The sequence below is a fragment of the Notolepis coatsorum genome (genome assembly GCF_963971535.1).
Source record: "Notolepis coatsorum genome assembly, chromosome: 1".
NCBI classification, from domain to species: Eukaryota; Metazoa; Chordata; class Actinopteri; order Aulopiformes; family Paralepididae; genus Notolepis; species Notolepis coatsorum.
The window spans coordinates 276,725,722-276,748,962 of NC_140165.1; the positions used below are offsets into that span (position 1 = coordinate 276,725,722).

Here is a 23,241-nt window from a genome sequence, read left to right on the forward strand (position 1 = left end):
CAACCCCTCCCACCCATCCCCATCCAACTCCAGACCAAAACAAAAAATGTAAACAAAGCTCAATACCAAGTCTTTTTAGCCTAGAGGTCACTGTTTGACACCATTACAGTGGTGTCACTGTTTGACACCATTCTACCTTTTACAGGTCTTCCATATTGTCCAGCCCTACACACAGATCAAACCCATTACAGTTTCTACCTTTAAGGTCTTCCATATCGTCCAACCCTACACACGGATCAAACCCATTACAGTTTCTACCTTTAAGGTCTTCCATATCGTCCAGCCCTACACGTGGATCAAACCCATTACAGTTTCTACCTTTAAGGTCTTCCATATCGTCCAGCCATACACGCGGATCAAACCCCCGGGAGGAGGAATAGACTTTAGATGACATCATCAATGTGAAACTTGAAAAGCACCCCCCCCCCCCCCCCTCCTCCCAGCTGTTTGACCAGGAGGCGGAGCTGGACTGGGTGATCTTCCATGACGTGTTGGTGACCTCGCGGGTGTACGTCAGGACGGTGTGCCCCATCCGCTACGAGTGGGTAAAGGACCTGCTACCCAAGCTACACGAGGTGGACGTCTACGAGCTGAGCAGCGTGGCCAGGGAGGAGGTGACTGATGAGGAGGTGGCCAAATGGGAGAGCAGGGAGGCGGCCAAGAGGCAAACAGGTGTGGGAGAAATCTAACATATTGGGTGGAGTTGAGTACTGGATCAGCTCTTTCAAACAGTGCATGGATGGAGTTGAGTACTGGGTCAGCTCTTTCAAACAGTGCATGGATGGAGTTGAGTACTGGGTCAGCTCTTTCAAACAGTGCATGGGTGGAGTTGAGTACTGGCTCAGCTCTGCGTCATGATACATAACGCCACCCATTTTAAGTGTGTGTTATTCCTGTGCCCAGGAGAGTTTAGCCAATATTTGTGAACACACACCATTCTCTCCTAAAGCTAGAAACCAAGAGTGAACCCTAAAATGTGTGATGTCACCTGGATGTAAAAGATAAGATAAACCTTTATTAATCCCTGTGGGGAAATGCAGGTGTCAAAGCAACAACAGCACAAAGAATTATCCACAGGAGAGGTTCCACAGGTAAGAATCCAAACAAGGATTAATAGGATAATAAGAATACAAATATAATAAAATTAAGATAAAGTAAACAAGCTAGGATAATAAGAATAACAATATTATAAATAATACAATTTTAATAAAGTAAACAAGCTAAGAGAACAAGAATAAAAATATAATAAAATAAAGACAAAATAAACAAGCTAGGATAATAAGAATACAAAATAAAGTGAACACAGGGCTGCTTGCCCTTGAAATCGGCACTGGATCTCTTGAGTGAGTGAATAGCCGAAACAAATGTTTACTCTATCAATAATATAAATATGAGTGCATGTAGCCTACCCTGGTATATATATACTGACATAAAGGCCAACACAGTCAGGCGGACCGGACTCCGCAGAGGATGTCCGCGTCGCGCACCGGTGTCGTGTCACACAGAAGGCTGCTCCCTGTGTTGGTTGACATCGACCTGCATTAAATGTAGTAAACTGGCATGAGAAATATAGGAAATTGATATGCGGCAGTATGCTTGAAACCTCAAATGACTGCAGACAGGTCCACTCACAGTATGCCGACTCTGTAGGAGCCTGACCCTGGTACGAATATACCTCTTGGCTTAATTAAATGGGGCACAGACTTAATGGGTCCATCAAATGTTTGTGACCTCTTACACCCACATACAATTTTAAGTTTGGATAGACCTTTTTGAATTGGTAGACTATTCACCTTTTAGAAATTGATATGTTCCAATCCACCGCTATAAGATGGTTTTGTTTTTCTTGTCAGAGGGGTCTGCTGAAGATGTCATGAAGAAGCTGGAGAAGCGAAACGACGAAGGTGCCGTGAGCGATGCCCGTGCTCGGTACCTGCAGCGGAAGCAAGAACGACAGCAACGCAACGCACCATGAGAAGGAACACTGGAACCTGTGAATCGGGGTTTCATTGGCATGCTGATAAATATAGCTGGCCAACGGCATTAACAAACCTTTTTGGGGGGAACTTTGTATGAATAAAGCGTATATTTTTTATAACGTCACTGTTGATTGTCTCTCTTCACCTGTTCACAAACACAAGCGCTTACATTACAGAACTTGGTGTTCTTTTCACACACTCTTCAGGTGCACTGACTGGTCCCTGTGTGGCCCCTGTGTGTACGTCATGTCCTGTTTGTGTGCGCGTGTGTGTGTGTGGGGTTGCTGTTCTGTCTGGCTTGGACGGAGGGCCTACACGCTACGCTCGGCCAGGCACATATTGGAATAAAAACAAACCACGTTTTCAATAAACATGGAAGTTGTGTAATAGTTGATTTGAAGGCAACCAGCTATCAAAGTGCTCGTGAGCTCCCTGGTCTTCGTTCGGCGCCAGCTAGCCAAGCTATATATCTACGATGCAAACGCGTTAGCCCGTTCAACAACACACAGCGTTGTGGTTGTGCGTGTGTGGGGAGAAAACCAGCTCCGCGGCGGGCAGTCAGCAGCGAGGCTGTGTGATCATTGGCAGAGCTCAATACACACCGGCCCGGAGGATACCTAGCTGAGGCGTCCCCAAGGCTACCTGTGTGCTGTCCAGGAACACGTCAATTGGGAGGGTTTTGTCGTAAAGGAGTCGAGGTAAGAGAAGCCCGAACGGCGAAGGACCTATGCTACTTGCTAGCTCACATGCTAACCTAGCTAGCTGTTGAGCTAACTCAATGTTGTGCTGCTGGGTCGTGATCACGGTGAGTGTCTTGACTCCTGACAACACACCGCCTGGCCTATTCGCCTGTTGTTAGCTCACGTCAGAGTTAACTGGTGCATCGTTAGCTAACTATCCAAATGGTTTATTTGACGTTTTGTAGAGCTATGTGTGACGTTAGCGCTCATTGTAGAGTTCATTGACTAGCTATGTGAACCTATCTACAAATAGCTGGCAGTCAAACGTTAGGCAACAGACCCCAGGTTTGTTCATTCATGTCGTTAACGTTACGCGTGTAGGTTACCAACGTTTCCAAACGAAACACTTATTAACGATATACATGTATATAGCTAATCGCAGATGACGGGACGACTTCATTCATTTTAACGTTGCGCAAGCAAGTCACCTTTACACGCAGACTAGTGCTGACTAATCATAACAATTGACTCGAGCCACGTTACATGATCTCTCAGTTGAAAACAAAGACATTGCAATGGTCTGATTATGGTAATTGGGCTATCATCATAGCAACCCAAGAACGTTACCAACTATTATGCCTAGCCACTGGATGCCAGTTGTATGTCATGCCATGGTTTGAAGTAACGTCAGAAGGGAAGTTGGCCTTCTCTATTGATTTTTATCTTTGTAAACAAAGCAGTTCAAACAGACTTGGTGATCCTGTGGCTGTATGCACTAACATTTAGACCAACCACTTATTGAAATACTTTGCAATTCTACTTTAGGCACATTCTCAGCTGTTGCCACAGGTGATTTTAGGAAGACACTTCCCTCTGCTATGTAGGGCTTGGCAGACATGAGATTCACATGCATCCTTCTGCACAGTCACTCAGCCAGACAGGAGTTGTAGACACTACAGGAGATTCGCATGCTACTTTCTGCACAGTTACTCAGACAGACAGGAGTTGTACCAAGGAGGCTGTTGCCCCCAGTGTTTCACATTTGGCACTTTCTGCAGATCCTTTAAATCTACTTGTATACAATGTCTACCTTGCATTGATTAGCTGAGTCCCACCAGCACTACCATACTAATCGGCAACAGTGGCTCAGAAGGTAGAACGGTTGTGTGGTAATCATAAGGTTCCCGGTTCGATTCCGGCTCCACCTGTCACAGCGTCAAAAGTGTCCTTGAGCAAGACACTTACCAGATGGAGCAGGTTGGCACCTTGCATGATTGCCTCGGTCTGTGCATGTGAGGCACAAGTTGTAAAGTGCTTTGGATAAATTTGCTATGTGTAACTGAGGGGTACAATTCCCTGACTGTATTGATAAGTATGGTATCATTAAACCACTACTGAGTTATGTACATTACTACTGGCCATACAGTACACAGGTATATGTGATGAACACCCACACAATAACACTGCTTAACAAGAAAGTACTGTTTATAATATTTATTAGAAGAGCACCAAGATTATCTTACATTTATTAAGATTGAGAGTTGCGCTTGTAAGGCGAAGAATGTGCATGAATAGGTCAAGAGCGTAAGTCCATGAGCATATTATGATGGGGATAATTAATACCACCTGTAGCATAAGAATTATAGAAGGTACACTCGTAGGTCAGCTGGAGATACTAGGGGGGTTCCCTCCGGTTGTAAGCCAGCAGGGGAGAGGATTTGTCGGTAGCAAAAGTCTGGATCAACGAGGAATAAGGAGACTCCAGGTACAGGAGACGGTGCAATAATCCCTTGATCCGTAGACAAAGCAACAGCTATTCTCCGGTATGCACTGCCGCATGGATGAAAGCTAGCCAGCCTCAGAGTCCTAGAGGCGGGCTCGACGGTGCTCCTCACAGGGTAAATCCCACACGGTAGTGGGGGTAGACGATTCTCTGCTCCAGCCGCCACAGTACCAAAGCAATAATCCAGCCGGAAAAGGCTCTGCATTCACCGGTGTAGATTCTCCTGTGCACGGTACTTCACATTAACTAGGTCGAACTTGACGTTATTTCACTAAGCTCTGACACTTTTACTATCCTATTCGCACGCGGTTCTAAGTGCTCTATTTAGACGCAGGTTGCTCCCTTCACTTGGTCGTTGACTCGTGATGAAGGCTTTAACGTTTGAGGGTAACTCGTTTGAGGGTAACTCGTTTGAGGGTAACTCGTTTGAGGGTAACTAACTGCTGTATCCACCTGCAACGTATTTATACGTAAAGTGAATAATCTAGTGCCAACCTCAGTTCTGTCTCGTATTACTGCGCAAAACTGGGCATGTTGAGACAAGCCTTGGCGGTGGCTTTGAACTCGGCATTGGGGGTATGGCCGTTGGCGCCTAGGGGATCGCTGTCCAATAGGAGAACGAATATTATGGTCTGGCTTGTACCTAGGTAAAGGGATATTCCGTGTATATATACAAAGAATATACAAGGGATATCAGACGATATACAAATATTATACATGGGATCTCAAGCAATAAATATATATATTCGGTTTAATCTGACCCTTTGTAACACTATGCATTCCATTATATCATTTTGATAATGTTTTTGTTGACACAAGATGAAAGGAAGGTAGGAGAGACTGTAGCTGTGATAGATCTGGAAGATTCTTGCTCATCTTGCTTGTCTTGCCCCACATGACCTTACACTCATGTCGGGGAATAAACTACAAGGGAATAAGCGAGTGATCATAAGGAGGCAAATTAGGACATTTAGGAAGCCGGTCTTGGAACTAAACTCAAACAGGCAAATACACGGAAGGCTACCGTTATGTCGTCCTCAGCGGTGTCTGCTCTTTGCAAAATAAGGTAGAGGAACCTGAAGCAAATGACAATAGAAATGCCTTCACCCTGTCGTTCACAGAAACATGCCATGACAGTTGCATCGATTATCACTAGTAGGGATGCACCGATCCGACTTTTTCAGTCCCGGGCCGATACCTGGCTTTGGGTATCGGCCGATACCCATAGCCAAAAAAAATAGGGGACAAAAGAGAAGTAGAGAGGTCACTCAGTCTCTAGAGCAGGGGTCGGCAATTAGGTTTGCCCACGGGCCAAATTTTCCCCAAGCCATTGTGTGGCGGGCCAATGATAAGTGAACATTTTTAACTGTAAAAAAAAACGACATATACATGTTTGCACTGTCTTTTTTCTATTATAAAGTGCCTCTCACACAGTGCATTACACATGAACAGATCAGTCATTTGATTTTAATGCAGGTGCTCGCATTATAAATCGAGATCAGTAGGGTGCATTTGATTTTAAGCACCACAGCGGGTGTATTATACATCGAATGTATTATTATTATTAAAACACAACACTCACCGGCATAATGCAGGCAGCCCTGCCCTGGACTTATTGTTTCTGCTTCGGTCCTCAAAATCCATGCTAATATGTTAAATGTCCGCTCGCGTTGAATGCCCACCCAACTTGAACACAGTTGCTTGCTCGTGTTGCCATGTCAACAAGCGAGAGTCACCGGTTGCTTATTGCGAGAGTTACCTGTTGCGATAAACCCGTATTTTAAGAATGACTCCTGTTTATTAAAATAAGCTTTATAGGTCGTAGGCTCCTCTTCTGGCTCATCATATTTCCCCGTTGCAAAAAAGTTATTCAAAGACGTTTGTTTTGTTTTTGCAAACATTCGCTCGCCGGCATCCCAAACGCGGATGTGAAAGTGAAATTCCATTGGTTCTCCCAGTCCATGTAACCATTTCTAGCATTTCAATTGGCTATAGTGACAGCCATAGATATGATGAATAGATAGATACAGCTTCAAAAGACACTCTGGCGTCAAGACGTGTGAATATTTCCTGCGCGTAAAATAAACATCATATTCTCAAAATAACCTGACGGGCCAGAAATGATTGCTGGCGGGCCCATTTCGGCCCGCGGGCCGCCTATTGCCGATCCCTGCTCTAGAGCTTTTCAAGATCAGTCATTGGCTGGTTGAAAACAGGTTATCCCTACACCTGGCTGGGTAAAACCAAAGCTATCCTTTTTGGCTCTGCCATACGACTCAAGAGGTCTCCTGGGTTCAAGGTAGTGGTAGGAGATATCGAGGTAACAGCAAAGGAGGAAGTCACATACTTAGGATGTATTTTGGACAATACCTTATCAGGGGTGAGCATGGCACAAAAGGTGGTCACAAAGATCAACCAGAGAATAAAATTTCTCTGTAGAGTGTCCACCTATATTAACAGGTCAGCAATGGAAGTCCTGGCAGGGGCACTGATCCAATGTCATTATGACTATGTGCTCCTCCTGGTACACTGGCATTACAGTAGCACTGAAAGGTAGGCTACAGACAGCTCAGAACAAATTAGTTAGAATGATTTTAAAACTCCATCCCAGGACTCATTTTACACAGACACATTTTAACAGCCTCAAATGGCTCAGGGTTGAGGAGAGGGTCTCTCAAATAAAACTCAACATGACACACAGACAGGATACTCGGGAATACTGTCCCTCAATATCTGACTTAGAGGATATTTTAACATGGTAAGGATGTACATGGACACGCCACCCTACAGACATCGTCCCAGTGAGATGCAATAGAAAAATAGGCAAACTCATTCCTATATTCAGCAGCAGTACAATGGAATAGCCTACCAATGGAGTTGAAGCCCATAAGCCCCATCTCCACTTTTAAATTAGCTATAAAGAGGTGGATCATAAGTAGCAGAAGCTGGGAGTAGTGAACAAAGGGTTTTTAATGTTATTCCTTTTTTATTATTTTATTGTCTATAAAATGGAATATTATTGTATGTATTTTTTAGTTTTTATACTAGGGATGCACGATAATTATCGGGCCGATATCAGCAATTATGACGTCATCCCGATAAACTCGATAACGTTATTAATAGCTCCGATAATATAATATATTTTTTGGTAAAAAAAAATGCGGTGTGGGTGAATTGGAATGAAGTGCGTTTGTTTTGACTAAAGTCTCCTCCCGTTTTGTCAGTACTGTGCTACGACTGACAGCGTGTGGTTTAGGAACGGGGCGTTTTACACAAATCCAGCGCTCCCTTTCTTGGCTGTGACGTAGCCACGCAAGTTAACGTTAACAACAAAGATTGCCGCGTCGGTACTCTGAGTTTCAGAGTAAAAAGATCGCTTGCTATTTGTAATAAATGCAATGCAGACGTTCCACAAGACAGACAGACCGGCGCATGCAGTTCAGCGTCGCGGAGCATTTAGCCTGCTGGCTACCTAGCTCCACTTCAACCAGCATCGGGAGCTCCAGCAGCTTGTCGATGTGCTAATAGCCTCAGCAAGCTAACGTTAGCTGGCTCCAGCAGATCGATCACTTGCATGATCACAGATCGCGTGCGCTAGTTGTGGTTTATCAGCTTTGCGGAAGACGTTTCCGGCTTCAAAGAGGGCAGGAGGGAAAGGACTGAGTTCGTAACGCATAACCTCCTCCAATGACAGCTCTCCAGTTTGGGAGACAATAAGGAAACGTTGAAAAAGAAGTGCAGAATCAATGATTCGATCAGGAGCAACCTTGATAGACGATTTTTGTCCAAGGGTTATGGCTTTATCCTTTCTACTAGGGGTGGACGGTATAAACGGTATACGGTATAAACGGTATGAATTTGCTCTACGGTATGGATTTTGCCTATACCGTGTAACCGGTAGTGCAGCTCTAAAATAGCAATGACGTCATGTAACCACTGCGCGACTATTTCACTCGCATTTGCCCCTAAAAATAGATAGAATTAGTCATAGATAATAGATATGTGCGAACTGGAAAAAGTTATTTAGGAGGCTTCGCGCAGTGGGCGTGCCAGCCCCTCCCGCACGCATGTAAACACGCAGGGGAGGAAACTAACTTTTTGGCTTACCAGCCAACTGGCGAGTATCTGATTTTTTTTACCAGACAAACTGATTTTTTACCAGCCCAAAAAAATCGCTAATTGTGATAATTACTTCTTTGTATGTCTTTGTCTAAATTGATTTTCAATCATAGTAAAAATCACACCGTGTCTCTACTCTTTAAAATATTTATTAGCATAAAACATTAATAACAGTCTCTACTCTTCACAATATTAGCATACATGTATTAATCACACTGTCTCTACTCTTCAAAATATTAGGATATCACATATTAACATGAAAGAGGGAACTATTCTGGACTGGGTTGGGCTGAACTAGGCAGTGAAAGATGCTGGGCTGGACTGGACTAGGTTGGACTGGTCTAGGTTGGACTGAGTTGGGCAGTGAAAGAACCAAGCATTTCACTGTAATGTAATAGCTAAATAAAACAACTTGACTTGTTACATTTGCACTCTGGTTGTATGCCAAATGTATTCTGGTTGTACTGTACTTGTGCTGTAAGATGACAATACATTGGAACCGAATCGACAACGCTAGGGGTTCAGCAGGTGTATTCTGAATGCCAAGTATGACAACATCACCGTTGTGAAGGGCATATGGGCGAGTGGTGATATGGGGGGAAACTAGGGGTGGGAATCACCAGTTTCATCATGATACGATACGATATCGATTCTTTGGACAACGATACGATATTTGCCGATATCACAAAGTCTCTCACGATACAATACGATTAGATTAGATTCAGGTGCCTGCAATCGATATGAGATGATATCATATGCCCATTTAACACAATCAGTAACATTTAGATCAACTAAAAAAAGGTAACGAAAATATCATTTGACATTTGTATTTTTGAGCTCTTCCAGACATTTAAAGGAAAATCAATCTATTGTTTTTAATACAAATAGACCTCCTGTTCACTGTAAAGTGCCACGTTTTGATATATTGAGCTTTAAACTTTAAGCTCCATTTTTTGGAACTCAAAACTCAACCTAAAACCCCTCCCTACCTCCCTCTCCCAAACCGTTCCTACAACAATTTGTTGATGTTGCATGATCATGTATAGGCCTACATTTATTATGTATTATATTGTTTATGTTTAAATAACATTTAAACATCAAACTCCTCTGACCTCATCTGGTCTTTCCAAAGACGCGCGCACACACACACAGAAAGGGAGAATGCTATGCTGTAACGTCTACACACACGGAGCTACTGCTGTTGTTCTTGGGCGGATATGAGACTCGCCACAGGATTTTCAAAATAAGAGTATCGATATGAATCGATCTTATTACATCGCATCGATCCGATTCGATTGTTGATAATTACATCGATGTATCGATCTGGATCGATGTATCGTCCCACCCCTAGGGGAAACCCGGTAATAATAAAATGTCACTCGGCTGCATTTAAGCAAAGCCGCTCAGTATAGTCCACTATGTTGAACGCGCGTTATGGTAGCTTGTTACATGCTAGGTAGCTAGCCGGCTAATGCTGGTGCCTGGTTGACTTGTCATTCTCATCCGACTCGAAGGAGACGCGTCGCATGCTATTGTTCGCCCCCATGTCAGACCGCACTGATATCCGAAAGCGACGACACTACATGCAATTATTTTCATCCACTGATGTGTTTTTGTCTAAGTTTGTCTACGTTGTCAAGCCGGTGGCAGGAGTCTGTAGGTCCGCGCGCAGTGATCTGTCCACTTCCCCTAGATGGGCGGAGTGTTCATTGGAGGAGCTTAGAGCGCATCTGTACAACGATGATGTTCATTGGTTATGGTTGGATTGAGGCGCAAATGGGAGGAATCAAGGGGGGAGTCAGAGTTCGGCTTGTGCCAGTGAGCGAATCAGCAGATTGCAGAATGATTTGTTTGTTTGTTTTGTAATTACAAGTACTCGCCAGACTGGCGAGTGCTCTTCATGAATTACTCGCCAAACGTAAAAAATACTCGCATTTGGCGAGTAAAGTGGCCTAATTTCCTCCCCTGTAAACACGGGTCTACTAGTAGTCTAGTGGGACGGGACGTCTCCCTGAGCTAACGTTAGCTTAGCTACCGTTACAAAATGACCCAGTCAACTATTCACTTTTAGTTTAATACATGATGAGGCATTGTCTAACCGAACGGTATCTAGTCGGCCAGCTACCGATAGCTCCTGACATCAACAAACGCTCCATCAAGTCTAGTAGAGTAGACGTGTATGATAGCTCCGTTAGCCGTTAGCTCACGTTAACGCAAGTTGGTTCACCGTTCAAAACGAAATGTCCCATTGAACTAAATAATTCACTGAGGCGTTGTATTAACGTTATATATCCGGCTAGCAGTAGCTACAGATAGCTCCTGATATCAATGTCTTATAACACTGATTCGATGCGTATTCGAGCTGAGGGCTTGATGAGCACAGTTAAGTAACGTTATGCCAATAGGGTCCAGGTGCAGCGCCGGAGAATCCTGGCCGTAGCTCTGCTCGAGGCTACTCAAGTATAGGTCCAGGTGCAGCTCCGGATAATCCTGGCCGTAGCTGGAGGCTACTAGAGTACACACAGACAGTGGAGCTTGTTGCGTGGTGGCGATGTCTCGCAGATAATACAAGTACAAGTCTAATTATATAATATATATATTTTATAAAAAAAATATATATATATATAATTTTTTTTTTTTTATCAAAAACGATGATACCGTGATATATACCGTTACCGTCTATGCTTCAAATTATACCGTGATATAAATTTTAGACCATACCGTCCACCCCTACTTTCTACTAAATGATCATGATGTTGCGTCCAACAGTCATAATCATGCACGTTCACTCCATCCTCAGCGACAACACCTGTAACAACATTCCTTAAAGAAGAGTCTGGAGAGAAAGGTGAACATATAGCAAGTTTTGAAGTGATCTTCTCCAGGTCAGCAGCATCCCTTTTCATCCTTGCCTCTGTTGAATCCTTGTGCTGTTCTGATGTTGTGTATGTCTGGTTTGAGAACTCCTGCATTGCGGTGTTATACTCTGATGTTATGCCCTTTGACATTGTCCAAAGGGATCTGATTGTCGGTCATTCCACTTCCATGTGTCATCCCTCCTGTAGTCTTCAATGACCTCATCAATGTTGTTTCGATTACAAGATCTGAGCTGAGGCCTGCCCATGTTTGGCTGCTGCGACGGATAACATGAAAACCCTTTTCAAATTGTCTGAAGACATCTGGGTGGTTGATGTGAAGCTGACTCATCTCTTGGACATAAAAGTGTGCCGATTTCAAGTAATTGTAATGCCCAGCCGCAGCGAATATCGGCATGCATTCAGAAACAGCGCGTAGGTGCAAAAGCCAGGAACCTGTGCGATCTGCTGTTATCAGTGACCTAGCAACTTCTAACATGTGTTGGTAATTTAGCCACAACTGACTAGTTTTGGATCTAGCACACAGTTCCATCTTCCTTTTTCCCAGCTCTTCATTTATTGTAATGAGGGTCTCTGATGTGAACACTGTTTCCAATGGCATTTCACCCTTAACTATTGAGGTATACATTGCTTCAGACTGATTGGGAGGAGTCATTCATAAAAATCAGTAGGTCATCCGCATAGAGAGCAATTTTGTGTGGTGTATTATTGATTATTATGGGGACGATGTCCTCTGATTGCCTAATAAATTGGGCCAATGGTTCGAGGAAAAGCGCGAATAGTCCTGGGCTCAGAGGACAACCCTGTCTAGAAGATCTGGAGACTGGAAAAAGTGTGGAACAGTTTTTGCCTGTCAGTATCATCGCAGATGGCGAGGCATACAGGACTTTAATCATATGAATAAAACATTTTCCAAGTCCCATAACCTCAAGTACCTTCCACAGGTATGACCATTCTAGTCTGTCAAATGCCTTCATGGCATCCAAGGACAGAACTGTGGCCGGAGCTGTATTGTCTTTACTGTTATCGATTACATGTAATAGCCTCCTAAGATTATCTGCAGCCAGGCGCCCCGGGATAAAACCAGTTTGATCGCAATGTACCAGTACCGTCATAAACTTCTGCAGGCGGCGGGCTAGTACCTTGGCAAACACTTTTAGATCGGCCCCGAGAAGACTCGAGGGCCTATAGCTTCCACAGTCATTGGGATCTCTATCCTTCTTGAGAAGTAAAGAAATCAATGCCATGTTGACATCTCTTGAGAACTCCCCTTGTTCGATAGCGTAATTAATCATATCGAGCATCAATGGACACAATTGGTCCCAGAATGCTAAATATACCTCGGGTGGAATCCCCTTTACCCCTTTGCATTTCAGCAATCGTCTCCCTAAGTTCCATAATAGTGATCGGTTTTCCCAGTTCTTTAGCCTCTTCCTCAGAAATGTGGGGTATCTCAAGCGCGCCAATGAACGATTTAAATTTTGAATTATCGAAATTTACCTCTGAGCTATATAACTGTGTAAAACTCTTTAAAAGTGTCGTTGATCTTTTTCGAATCAGTAGTGACTGTTCCCTGTCGTGTCTTGATCGAAGGAATATCCGAGAAATGATCATTCGAGCGTATTTTCATTGCCAGTAGATGGCTAGGCCTGGAACCGTGAAAGTAGTAATTTTGCCTTGTCCTATGTATTAAAAACTCAGACTGTTGTTTAAGTATGGAGTTTATTTCTTTTTTGACTATCTTGCGTTGTGTGTTTAGTCGTTCATTATAGTTAGCTTGCAAAGATGCGTATAGGTCCGCGTATAATGTTTCCAGTCCTTATAGTTTTTTTGACCGGGATTTACGCAAATTGGAGGCGAAAAGTGTGACATGACCTCTGATAAATCCCTTTAACGCGTTCCACAGGACCCTAGGGTCTTCGACTGTGCCGACGTTGATCTGCAAGAATTCAACTAGTTTACTTCTGAACTCAGTACAGAAATCATAGTTTTTTTTTATATACACTTTTTCTCCCATTTTCTTATATTTTCTCCCATCCCAATTTCGTATTATCCAATTCAACCCTCCCCTGTCACGAACGCTGTTTCTTGCCTCCCACAAGCCGGCTGCAATGTGGACTAAGTCATACATAGCACAAGTCCCCTCCGGTACTTGAGGTAACAGCAGTCGCATCTTTTCACCTGCGCAGCTCGATCTCTCAGTGGTGAGGAGTAACGCGTGGGAGGCTCACGCTGCCCCCGACACTTCCTGATTCCACTGCGCAGGCGCACCAACCGACCTGTAAGAGTCGCTGTCCACAACGCCCGATCCCCACCCATTAGTTTCCCACCCCCTAATACGGCCAATGTGTATTAGTACGGACGACCAGCTAAACTGAAAGCAAATGTGGAGAGCGGGGCTCGAACAGGCAAGCCCAGCGTCTCCAGATTTCGTGGCGAGCGCCTTGCCCACTACGCCACGTAGCCGCCCTATCATTGCTTTATAACAACTATAATGGTCAAAAAGAAGGCTTCAACTATGCTAGCTTGAGAGCTGGAGAGTGCAAACACCTTTTTTAGTAAGCTATTTGTATTTGTATAGTCATTTTAAGCTCCTGGGCGCCAGTTTGGACGCCATCTTGAAAATGATGCCTTTCCGGAAGGTGTATTTTCCTAGATTTTTAGTATGTTCACAAGCATGTCTAGAGGTACCAGAATCAAGTGAAAAATCATAGTTATATATTTTTTTCTATTGAGATATATAGCCATTTTAAGCTTGGTCTGCCGCCATTTTGGACGCCATCTTGAAAATTAAGCCTTTCTGGAAGGTGTATTTTCCTAGATTTTTAGTATGTTAGTGAACATGCCCAGAGGTACCATAATCAGTTGAGAAATCCTTTGCACCATATTCTCAATTTGAGATATAGCCATTTTAATATCTCCACCGCCATCTGGGACGCCATCTTGGAAATGGCGGCTTTCGGGGGGGTCGATTTTGGTCGACTTTTAGTATGTTATTTAGCACGCCCAATACTATCGGAATCCATTGAAAAACCTTTTGTATCAATTTTTTTTGGGTTAAGTGCTTTTTTTTCATAGATTGACTCGCCTAGTATCATACACGTCTCTACTAGACTTGCTGGAGCATTTGTTGATGTCAGGAGCTATCAGTAGCTGGCCGGCTAGATACCGTTCGGTTAGACAATGCCTCATCATGTATTGGACTGGAAGTGAATGGTTGACTGGGTCATTTTGTAACGGTAGCTAACGTTAGCTCAGGGAGGTCCCGTCCCACTAGACTAGACTAGACCCTTGTTTACATGCGTGCGGGAGGGGCTGGAGGGAGGAGCAGATGCCGCACCACTGTGTGGGAGTGTGTGCAGCTCCCGGTGTCTGAGACAGAACTCAGCGAGTGAGATCGGTTTTGACGATCGGCGAAAATAAAGCATTATCACCGATCACCGATCGCATATTTATACTGATTATCGGCCGATAACGATCGGTGGCCGATCGATCCCGATATGAAAATTTGCCACCGATACCGATTGTTCAACTAACACAATCGGCCGATACCGATATTTGTGGCACAAAAAAAATTATAATTATTTTTATATATATATATATATATATATATATATTTTTTTTTAAACTTTATTTTTTTGCGTTTATCGCTTTTCTGGTCAAGCATGACCGACAGAAACAGGTTGAAATGGGATGTAGAGCAGGGGAAGACATTCTGAGAAATGACGGTGGGTCCGGGAATCGAACTCGTGTCCCCCAGATCCGTGACGAGCACCTGTTTTCCCCGACGCAGAAATAGCGCCGAGATATGCAGTGAGCTACGGGAGCTCCCCTATATATATTTTTTTTAATGAAACTACTGTATATTTGTATGTCTCTAAATGTTTTGATGAATTGAAAATGGAGGACCCTTGTGTAAAAAAGCCGAAAGTCTTTTTCTGGTCTTCATCCTCCAGTCCACTGAGCTGTACTGTATTCAGGGCAGCGTTTCCGTTAGCCGGTAATTACCGGTATTTGTCCGGCAAAATCTCCTGAAGTCCGACATATTTAATTTCTCCGGTCTTAATGTCCGGTGAAAATAATTCCCTGAGTCTAAGCACAATTTGATTATTTGAATTGTATTAAAATAGGCTAAAATTAAATAGCCTATGCGATGAACGAAACGATCATTACATTTGTTTCCTCGTTGCTTCTAATAATGACAACGACGTTGTCAGCGAGAGCTTTAAAAACGTAGGTCTCGGTTCGCTTCATCGGACCAAACGCGAACCAAATATAGGAAGTGATTATTATTACCACTGCTCGCAGCACTCACTGCAAAACAAGCACACTGCATCTAATCTCTCTATCTATCTATCTATCTATCTATCTATCTATCTCTCTCTCTCTCTCTCTCTATGTCTGTGCATCTTGGGAAGAAGGAAGAAAAAAAGCGGCTTATTATTATTACCGAGGCGCGCGGCTTATTATATTATTAAAACGGCTACTTGTGGGCACTCATAAAAACACCGTGGTCTACAAGTTGTTTAGCGAGAGGATGGTGGTAGGTAATGTGCTTCAATAGAACAATGGATCAATGCCATGTCAAAACTCGGCTCCGCTGATCTGGGCTCCGCAGTACACACACAGACACACACACACGCGCGCGCGCACACACAGGATCGCAGCCACACACACATTTCCACTGTCCAATAGACAAGCGCCCTTTTCGACCGCGTGACATTGAGGTGGAGAGAGTAGTCACGCAAACCACGATAATGTTGCAGTCTCTCTGCTTTCTCAGTTCTTCGCTTGATATAATTAATACAAATGTCCAATATAACGGAATTCGTTAGCTCATAAAAATGTGATTATAACAGACTGCTGTTCAGTGTCGGACCGACTGCCACATACGCGGTCTATTTTATTTCAAGTCAGCAGCAGCACGGAGACGGAGTATCGAGGGACTTATTTTATTTGGAATATATTAATGACTGTATACGCAAAAGTAGCCTAGTTTTAAGTAATAATATTATAAATCTACATGCCTTGAGGATGACATGAGCCTGCCTATCAATTGTTTTAAAGCTCAATAAACTATGACCGGAATTAATCTCATTTGTCCGGTAGTTGAAATCTTGCAGGTCACGGAGACCGGCAACAATTTTTTCTAACGGAAACCCTGATTCAGGGGGCGAAACTAGAGCCCGCCAAGCGCCATTGGCGATCGGTTTTTACTAGGGATGTCCCGATCCGATCACGTGATCGGGATCGGCGCCGATCACGTGCTTTTCAGAGGATCGGGGATCGGAGGGGAAAAATAAAAAAAAGCGGCTGTCAAAAAAAAAAAAAAAATGGGTATTATAATATTTTTTTTTTTTGATTATTGTTCAACAATCATGACCATGTTCACGTCTTAAACTCATACTGAGGCCTTAGTTTAGGTTTTAAATTACATAATATATCATCATTCATTTATTTATTGTCACACACAGCAGAAGAAATGTCCACAACAAACACATTCCCTTTAATTTACACCGTTGCAAGAGTGACGTATGCCGAATCCCTCAAGATACCTACGCTCAGTCACAACAACACGTCGCTCCCGAAACACGTTATCCACTGAGTAGAAAAATGTCAGAGGTTTGGAAGCACTTTAAAATACAAAGTCAAGCCAATCCATTTGCAACTTGCAATGTTTGCAAGGAGGAGATTCCGCGTGGAGGAAAAAACAGAGTCGCGTTCAACACCACGAATCTAATTCGTCACCTGAAAAAAAGCCACAAACAACAACATGGCGAGTACATCGCTGCAACGACACTCACACGTTGTACAACCGACACTTTCAGAGACTCTTAAACGGAAAGATAAACTGCCAGAGCAGGGTGACAGGGCCAAGAAAATAACAGCCAAGATAGCTGAATTCATCGCGTTGGATAACCAGCCGTTATCTGTGATGGGGAACGTGGGGTTTCGCCGTCTCATAGAGCACTTGGAGCCACGTTATCAGTTGCCTTCTCGGCACTACTTCACCGACAAAGCTCTGCCTGCGCTTCACACCAAGCTCCGTGACCACCTGCAAGCCATGTTAAGAGGTGTGCCTGCTTTATCATTTACCACAGACATATGGAGTTCTTCAGTGAGTCCAATGTCACTCATTAGCTTCACCGTTCAGTGGATTGACTCCGAGTTTGAGTTGCATCATGCTACATTGCATACGCAGAACTTCCGAGGATCTCACACGGCAGATCGTGTTAGAGAGGCGCTCCTGGGCATGCTTAACAGTTGGGGAATTGAGAAGTCACGGGTCCATGTTATTTTGCGGGACAACGCGCGAAACATGAAGAAGGCCATGGATGACATGGAAGTAATGAGTGTGGGCTGTCTCGCGCACACGCTCCAACTTGCCGTGCATGAGGGTCTACTGTCTCAGCGCAGCGTCACAGACACACTGGCCACCGCAAGGAAAATCATTGGCCATTTCAAACATTCGCCGTTGGCCTATTCGCGTCTGGAAGATATCCAGAACGACCTGAAGATGGACATCAAGCGTCTACAGCAGGACGTTGCTGTGAGGTGGAACAGCAGCCTCTACATGTTGCAGAGCATCTTGGAGCAGAAGCGGGCTCTCTGTGTCTATGCAGCTGACTACACCCTCCCAACCACCCTGACAGCCAGCCAGTGGACCCTGATGGAGAAGACAGCTGAGGTGTTAGTTCCATTTGAGGAACTCACAAGGGATGTGAGCAACCCCACTGCATCTGCAGCTGATGTAATCCCTGCAATAACAGGTTATTATTATATTAATTAAATTAATTAATAATTTGCTATATTTTAATAATTTAATTTTACTATAAAATAAATGTATTTTATATTCTAAATAATAAACCATTCATCCATTTCATTCATCCAAACAGCCCTCAGACGTGTACTCTCTCGAGAGATGACCACTGACCAGGGGGTCAAAACCATGAAGAGCACGCTCCTAGCTGCAGTGGAGACCCGCTTTGCTGAGATAGAGGTGGAGCCACTATACACCATCGCCACTATATTGGATCCAAGATACAAAGACAGGCAAGAATAATCTAAAAAAAAAATTAATGCTAAATAATCTTATCTAAATAAAATGCTGTGTGTTGTCTTGCCATATGTTTGACTGACTTAGTTGTGAACTTGTGGGTAATTGATACATTTATCTACTTTCAGATTCTTCACAAAGTCAGACAACCTGAGGCTTGCCAAGGAGAAGCTCATCCAGGAGGTGGTGAAGATGGAGGACGAGAGGGCTGCCAGAGGCCGCAGACGCCAGCGCAGAGCCTAGAAGCAAGACACCACGTCTAGAAGAAGAAGCAAGCACAAGCAGCTGCCTGGGCAGGGTCATGGATGAGTTTTTGGAAGAGAATCCGCTCGAGGCCTGGTCTGTGAGCAGTACATCAGCTGAAGTCCAGGTACAGACCTATCTCTCAGAGCAAACCCACCCTAGGAAAAGCAATCCTCTACACCAGTGGTTCTCAACTGGTCTAGCCTCGGGACCCAACATTTTCCTTAGTCATTAAGTCGCGACCCAAAATTTTGAACCACTATGATTTATGTAAAAAAAAATATTTGCAGTAATACGCAATCTTTCAAAACATGAAATAAACACAAAAAAGTGCAACAAAAGTGCAACTATTGCTAAAAACCCAATGAAATAAAAGAATAATAAATAATATATGCTTCTTAGCAGATTTCTTAGCTTAACATAACAGACCTACATTTGGGGGAACTAATGGGATAACTGAGTTTGCAACAAAAGTGCAACTAGGGCTAAAACCCAATGAAATAAAATAATAATAAATAATATGCTTCTTAGCAGATTTCTTAGCTTAACATAACAGACCTAAGTTTGGGGGAACTAATGGGATAACTGGGGTTGCAACAAAAGTGCAAATAGGGCTAAAAACCCAATGAAATTAAATAATAATAATAAATAATTATGCTTCTTAGCAGACTTCTTAGCTTAACATAACAGACCTAAGTTTGGGGGAACTAATGGGATAACTGGGATTGCAATAAAAGTGCAACTAGGGCTAAAAACCCAATGAAATAAAATAATAATAAATAATATGCTTCTTAGCAGATTTCTTAGCTTAACATAACAGACCTACGTTTGGGGGAACTAAGGGGATAACTGGGTTTGCAACAAAAGTGCAACTAAGGGCTAAAACACAATGAAATAAAATAATAATAATAATAATAAATAATATATCCTTCTTAGCAGAATTCTTAGCTTAACATGCAGGGGACTAATGGGATAACTGGGGATGATGTTTGCTCCTGACAAGAGTCTCAAAGTCTGGGGTGATTGTAGACAAAGCAACTCTGAGGTCATGCTCAATGTCCAATCTGTTCCTCCGCTTTGTCTTCAGCTGGACCAGAGCTGAGAAGTCACTTTCACAAAGATAGGTAGTGAAAAAAAAAGTAAAAAAAAAAAAAAAAATCTTTTTTTTACTTTTTTTTATTTTATTTTTTTACACACACATCCGCGACCCACTCAAAATGGCCCCGCGACCCACTTTTGGGTCGCGACCCACCAGTTGAGAAACACTGCTCTACACTACTGGAAAGATAATGTCTCACGTTTCCCCTCACTGGCTGCTGTTGCAACCAAGTTTCTCGGTGCCCCCTGCACCTCTGTGGACAGTGAGAGACTCTTTAGTGCAGTGTCCAACGTCCTGGATGAGAAAAGGAATCGGCTCTCAGCTGAGGGTAGAGATGCTGGTTTTCTTAAAAAAAAATCTCCACTTAATTGTGATGCCAGACAGTGAGTAAGAATAGAGTGCAGCAAAAAAAAAAAAAAAAAAGCGTGTTGCAATTTTTATCCCATGTTTACAATTTATATTTTATATCCCATGTTTACATTTTATATTTGAATTGTGAAATACGTAGTTTTTCACATTGCATTGAGCTGCTGCTTAAACTAGACTAGGTCATAGTCTAGAGTACATTCAAATTTCAAGGGTTAGGCTTCCCTTAAAAAAATTAAAAAGTGTGTTGCAATTTTATATCATGTTTACATTTTATATTTGAATTGTGAAATACGTAGTTTTTCACGTTGCATTGAGCTGCTGCTTAAACTAGACTAGGTCATAGTCTAGAGTACATTCAAATTTCAAGGGGTTAGGCTTCCCTTAAAAAAATTTAAAAGTGTTGCAATTTTATATCTCATGTTTACATTTTATATTTGAATTGTGAAATACGTAGTTTTTCACATTGCATTGAGCTGCTGCTTAAACTAGACTAGGTCATCGTCTAGAGTACATTCAAATTTCAAGGGTTAGGCTTCCCTTAAAAAAATTTAAAAGTGTGTTGCAATTTTATATCCCATGTTTACAATTTATATTTGAATATATACATGTTGTTTTTCACGTTTCATTGAGCTGCTGCTGTTAATTTAATTTTAAAACTAGACTAGTTCATAGTCTAGACTAGAATTATTCTGCACTAAGACAATTTTTATATTTTATTTTATTATTTATGAGTCATTGAGTATGACTGAATGTAAAGTCAAGCTACCTCTGTTACTTGCACTACCAGACCAGTACCTTTGTTATTGCTGCACTATTCTTAATTCTGCACAATATTTGTTTTACATGGTTATTTTATTTTGTGGTGCACCACTGATATATAACTATAAGCTTTATATTTATTTTGTTTGTGCTGCAATAAGTGAATCCTGTTGGATACTGTTAAATAAAAAAATAACAAAAACATTGATTGCATTTTCTTTATCTGACGTGCAGTCACCTGGTTTTTACAGACGATGGCGCCATTGCTCTATGTATGTTATTGCCATCTCATGAAGCAGCAGGCTGGAGCACATTGTGCTCGGGAGGTAGGAGGTGGAGTTAGGTGCAATGCCTTGCTTGAATGAAGTTAACTTTTCACCTAGCTGGATAATGTCAATTATTTTCTGTGACTGAGGATTATCGTCGGCGTTTCAGACCAACCAAAACGGAGCAAATAATTACGTAAGTCGAATACTGAATGTATACTAAATGTGCAAACAGATATTGAAACTTTGAATATTTCTCATATGAAGCGAAGCACATTTCTCAGGGTGAATGTAATAACGAGAGCCGCTGCGCTCGCGCCCCTCGAGGGACTATTTTAGGCAACGGAGGGGCTTTATTCAACAAACATGACCATGTTCACATCTTAAACTCATACTGAGGCCTTAGTTTTGGTTTTAAATTGCATATCATCATTCATTTATTTATTGTCACAGACTCACAGTCACAGAGCAGAAGAATTTTGCCAAAACAAACCAATAGTATCCACCCAGCTGTAGAACTGCAGACCAGCCACACTCAGACCCAAACGCATTTCCTTTGATTTAATTATACATCAAATGATTTATGTCAAGGATTGCAAATGCAAATGCCTCGCTTGAATGAAGTTAACTTTTCACCTGGATAACGTCAACATTCAGGGTGAATGTAATGTGAGAAATTAAGATAAAAAAAAAAGAATTAAATTTTTTTTTAAATTTTTTAAATTTTTATTGATCGGATCGGGAATGATCAGGATCGGTAGATACTCAAAATCACATGATCGGGATCGGATCGGGAGCAAAAAAAGGTGATCGGGACATCCCTAGTTTTTACGTTTGGCGACTCCCACTGAGAGGTCTGCCCGCCGTGTGGCGGGCAATCAAATAGTCATGTGAAAAGCGAAAATCATGATCCAATTCTGAGTTCTCACTCGCTGTCTCAGCACAGACAGCGCATTGCTGCTCCTACCCCTCCCGCACCTGTTTCTGTATGCTGCTGCATGTAAACAGAGGCTATTGCCTCGGACAGTCACCGTGACTGACGTTAGTCTAGTCAGAGGGACCTCCGTGAGCTAATGTTAGCTACTGTTACAAAATGACCCAGTCAACTATTCACTTTTAGTTTAATACATGAGGCATTGTGTAACGTTATCCAGCCTGCTAGCTACTGATAGCTCCCGACATCAACAACTGCTCCAGCAAGTGTCCAGTGCATAATACCTCCGTTGGCTAGGTAGCTCATGTTAGCCCACGTTAGCTCACTAGTCACTACGAAATGTCCCAGTAAACTAAATAGTTCAGAGGCGTTGTCCCAACGCCATCCAGCAGTAGCTCCTGACATCAATGTCCTACAACATGCGTATTCGAGCCCCTGGCTTACATCGCATGAGGGCTGCTGAATAGGGTCCAGCTGCAGCGCAGGAGAATCCTTTCGTGCTGAATGTAGAGTTTAGGGTCCAGCTGCAGCGTCGGAGAATCCTTGCTGGAGCTGGAGGCCACTCGACTATACACACAGACAGTGGAGCTGTTTGCAGACAGCGAGGTGGCGATGTCTCGCAGATAATACAACTACAAGTATGATTATATAATATATATATATTTTATTAAAAAAAGATTTTTCTATATAAAATAATAATAATTATTTTTTTAATAAAAAAAAAGTTGGCAGGTAAGAAATATGCTTGGCGGGTAGATTCTTCCCATCTACCCGCCACTGGCCGGTGAGTCAAAAAGTTAATTTCGTGCCCTGACTATATTGTACCCATTCTGCAATCTGTTAATAAAGTTTTCAATCAATCAGACAAATGTATAGAAAAGCTTTTATTATAACCATATAACAAAAAATTATATTGTTTATGAAAATGTTTTAGCCCTATGCTTGATAGGGATGCCCCGATCGATCGGCCAGCGATCGGTATCGTCCGATATTCAGTATAAATATGAGATAGGTGAATTCCGATAATGCTTTAATTTTGCCGATCGTGAAAACCGATCGATGACACGGAAAACATGA

The 23,241-nt window shown here is 42.7% G+C and overlaps 2 protein-coding genes across 3 annotated transcripts in view; both read left to right on the top strand.

The window, feature by feature from the left end:
* Window positions 1–2,103, top strand: part of dhx40 (DEAH (Asp-Glu-Ala-His) box polypeptide 40) — a 51,788-nt gene extending 49,685 nt beyond the window's left edge. The window contains exons 16-17 of the mRNA XM_084321879.1: window positions 444–672; window positions 1,854–2,103. Coding sequence (XP_084178005.1) covers window positions 444–672; window positions 1,854–1,975 — 351 coding nt within the window. The 3' untranslated portion in view covers window positions 1,976–2,103. The remainder of the gene's footprint in view (window positions 1–443; window positions 673–1,853) is intronic.
* Window positions 2,104–2,286: 183 nt separating this feature from the next.
* Window positions 2,287–23,241, top strand: part of akt2 (v-akt murine thymoma viral oncogene homolog 2) — a 134,438-nt gene continuing 113,483 nt past the window's right edge. For both annotated transcript variants that reach the window (XM_084324349.1, XM_084324350.1), the window contains exon 1: window positions 2,287–2,677. The gene's annotated coding sequence lies outside the window, so the exon portion shown is untranslated. The remainder of the gene's footprint in view (window positions 2,678–23,241) is intronic.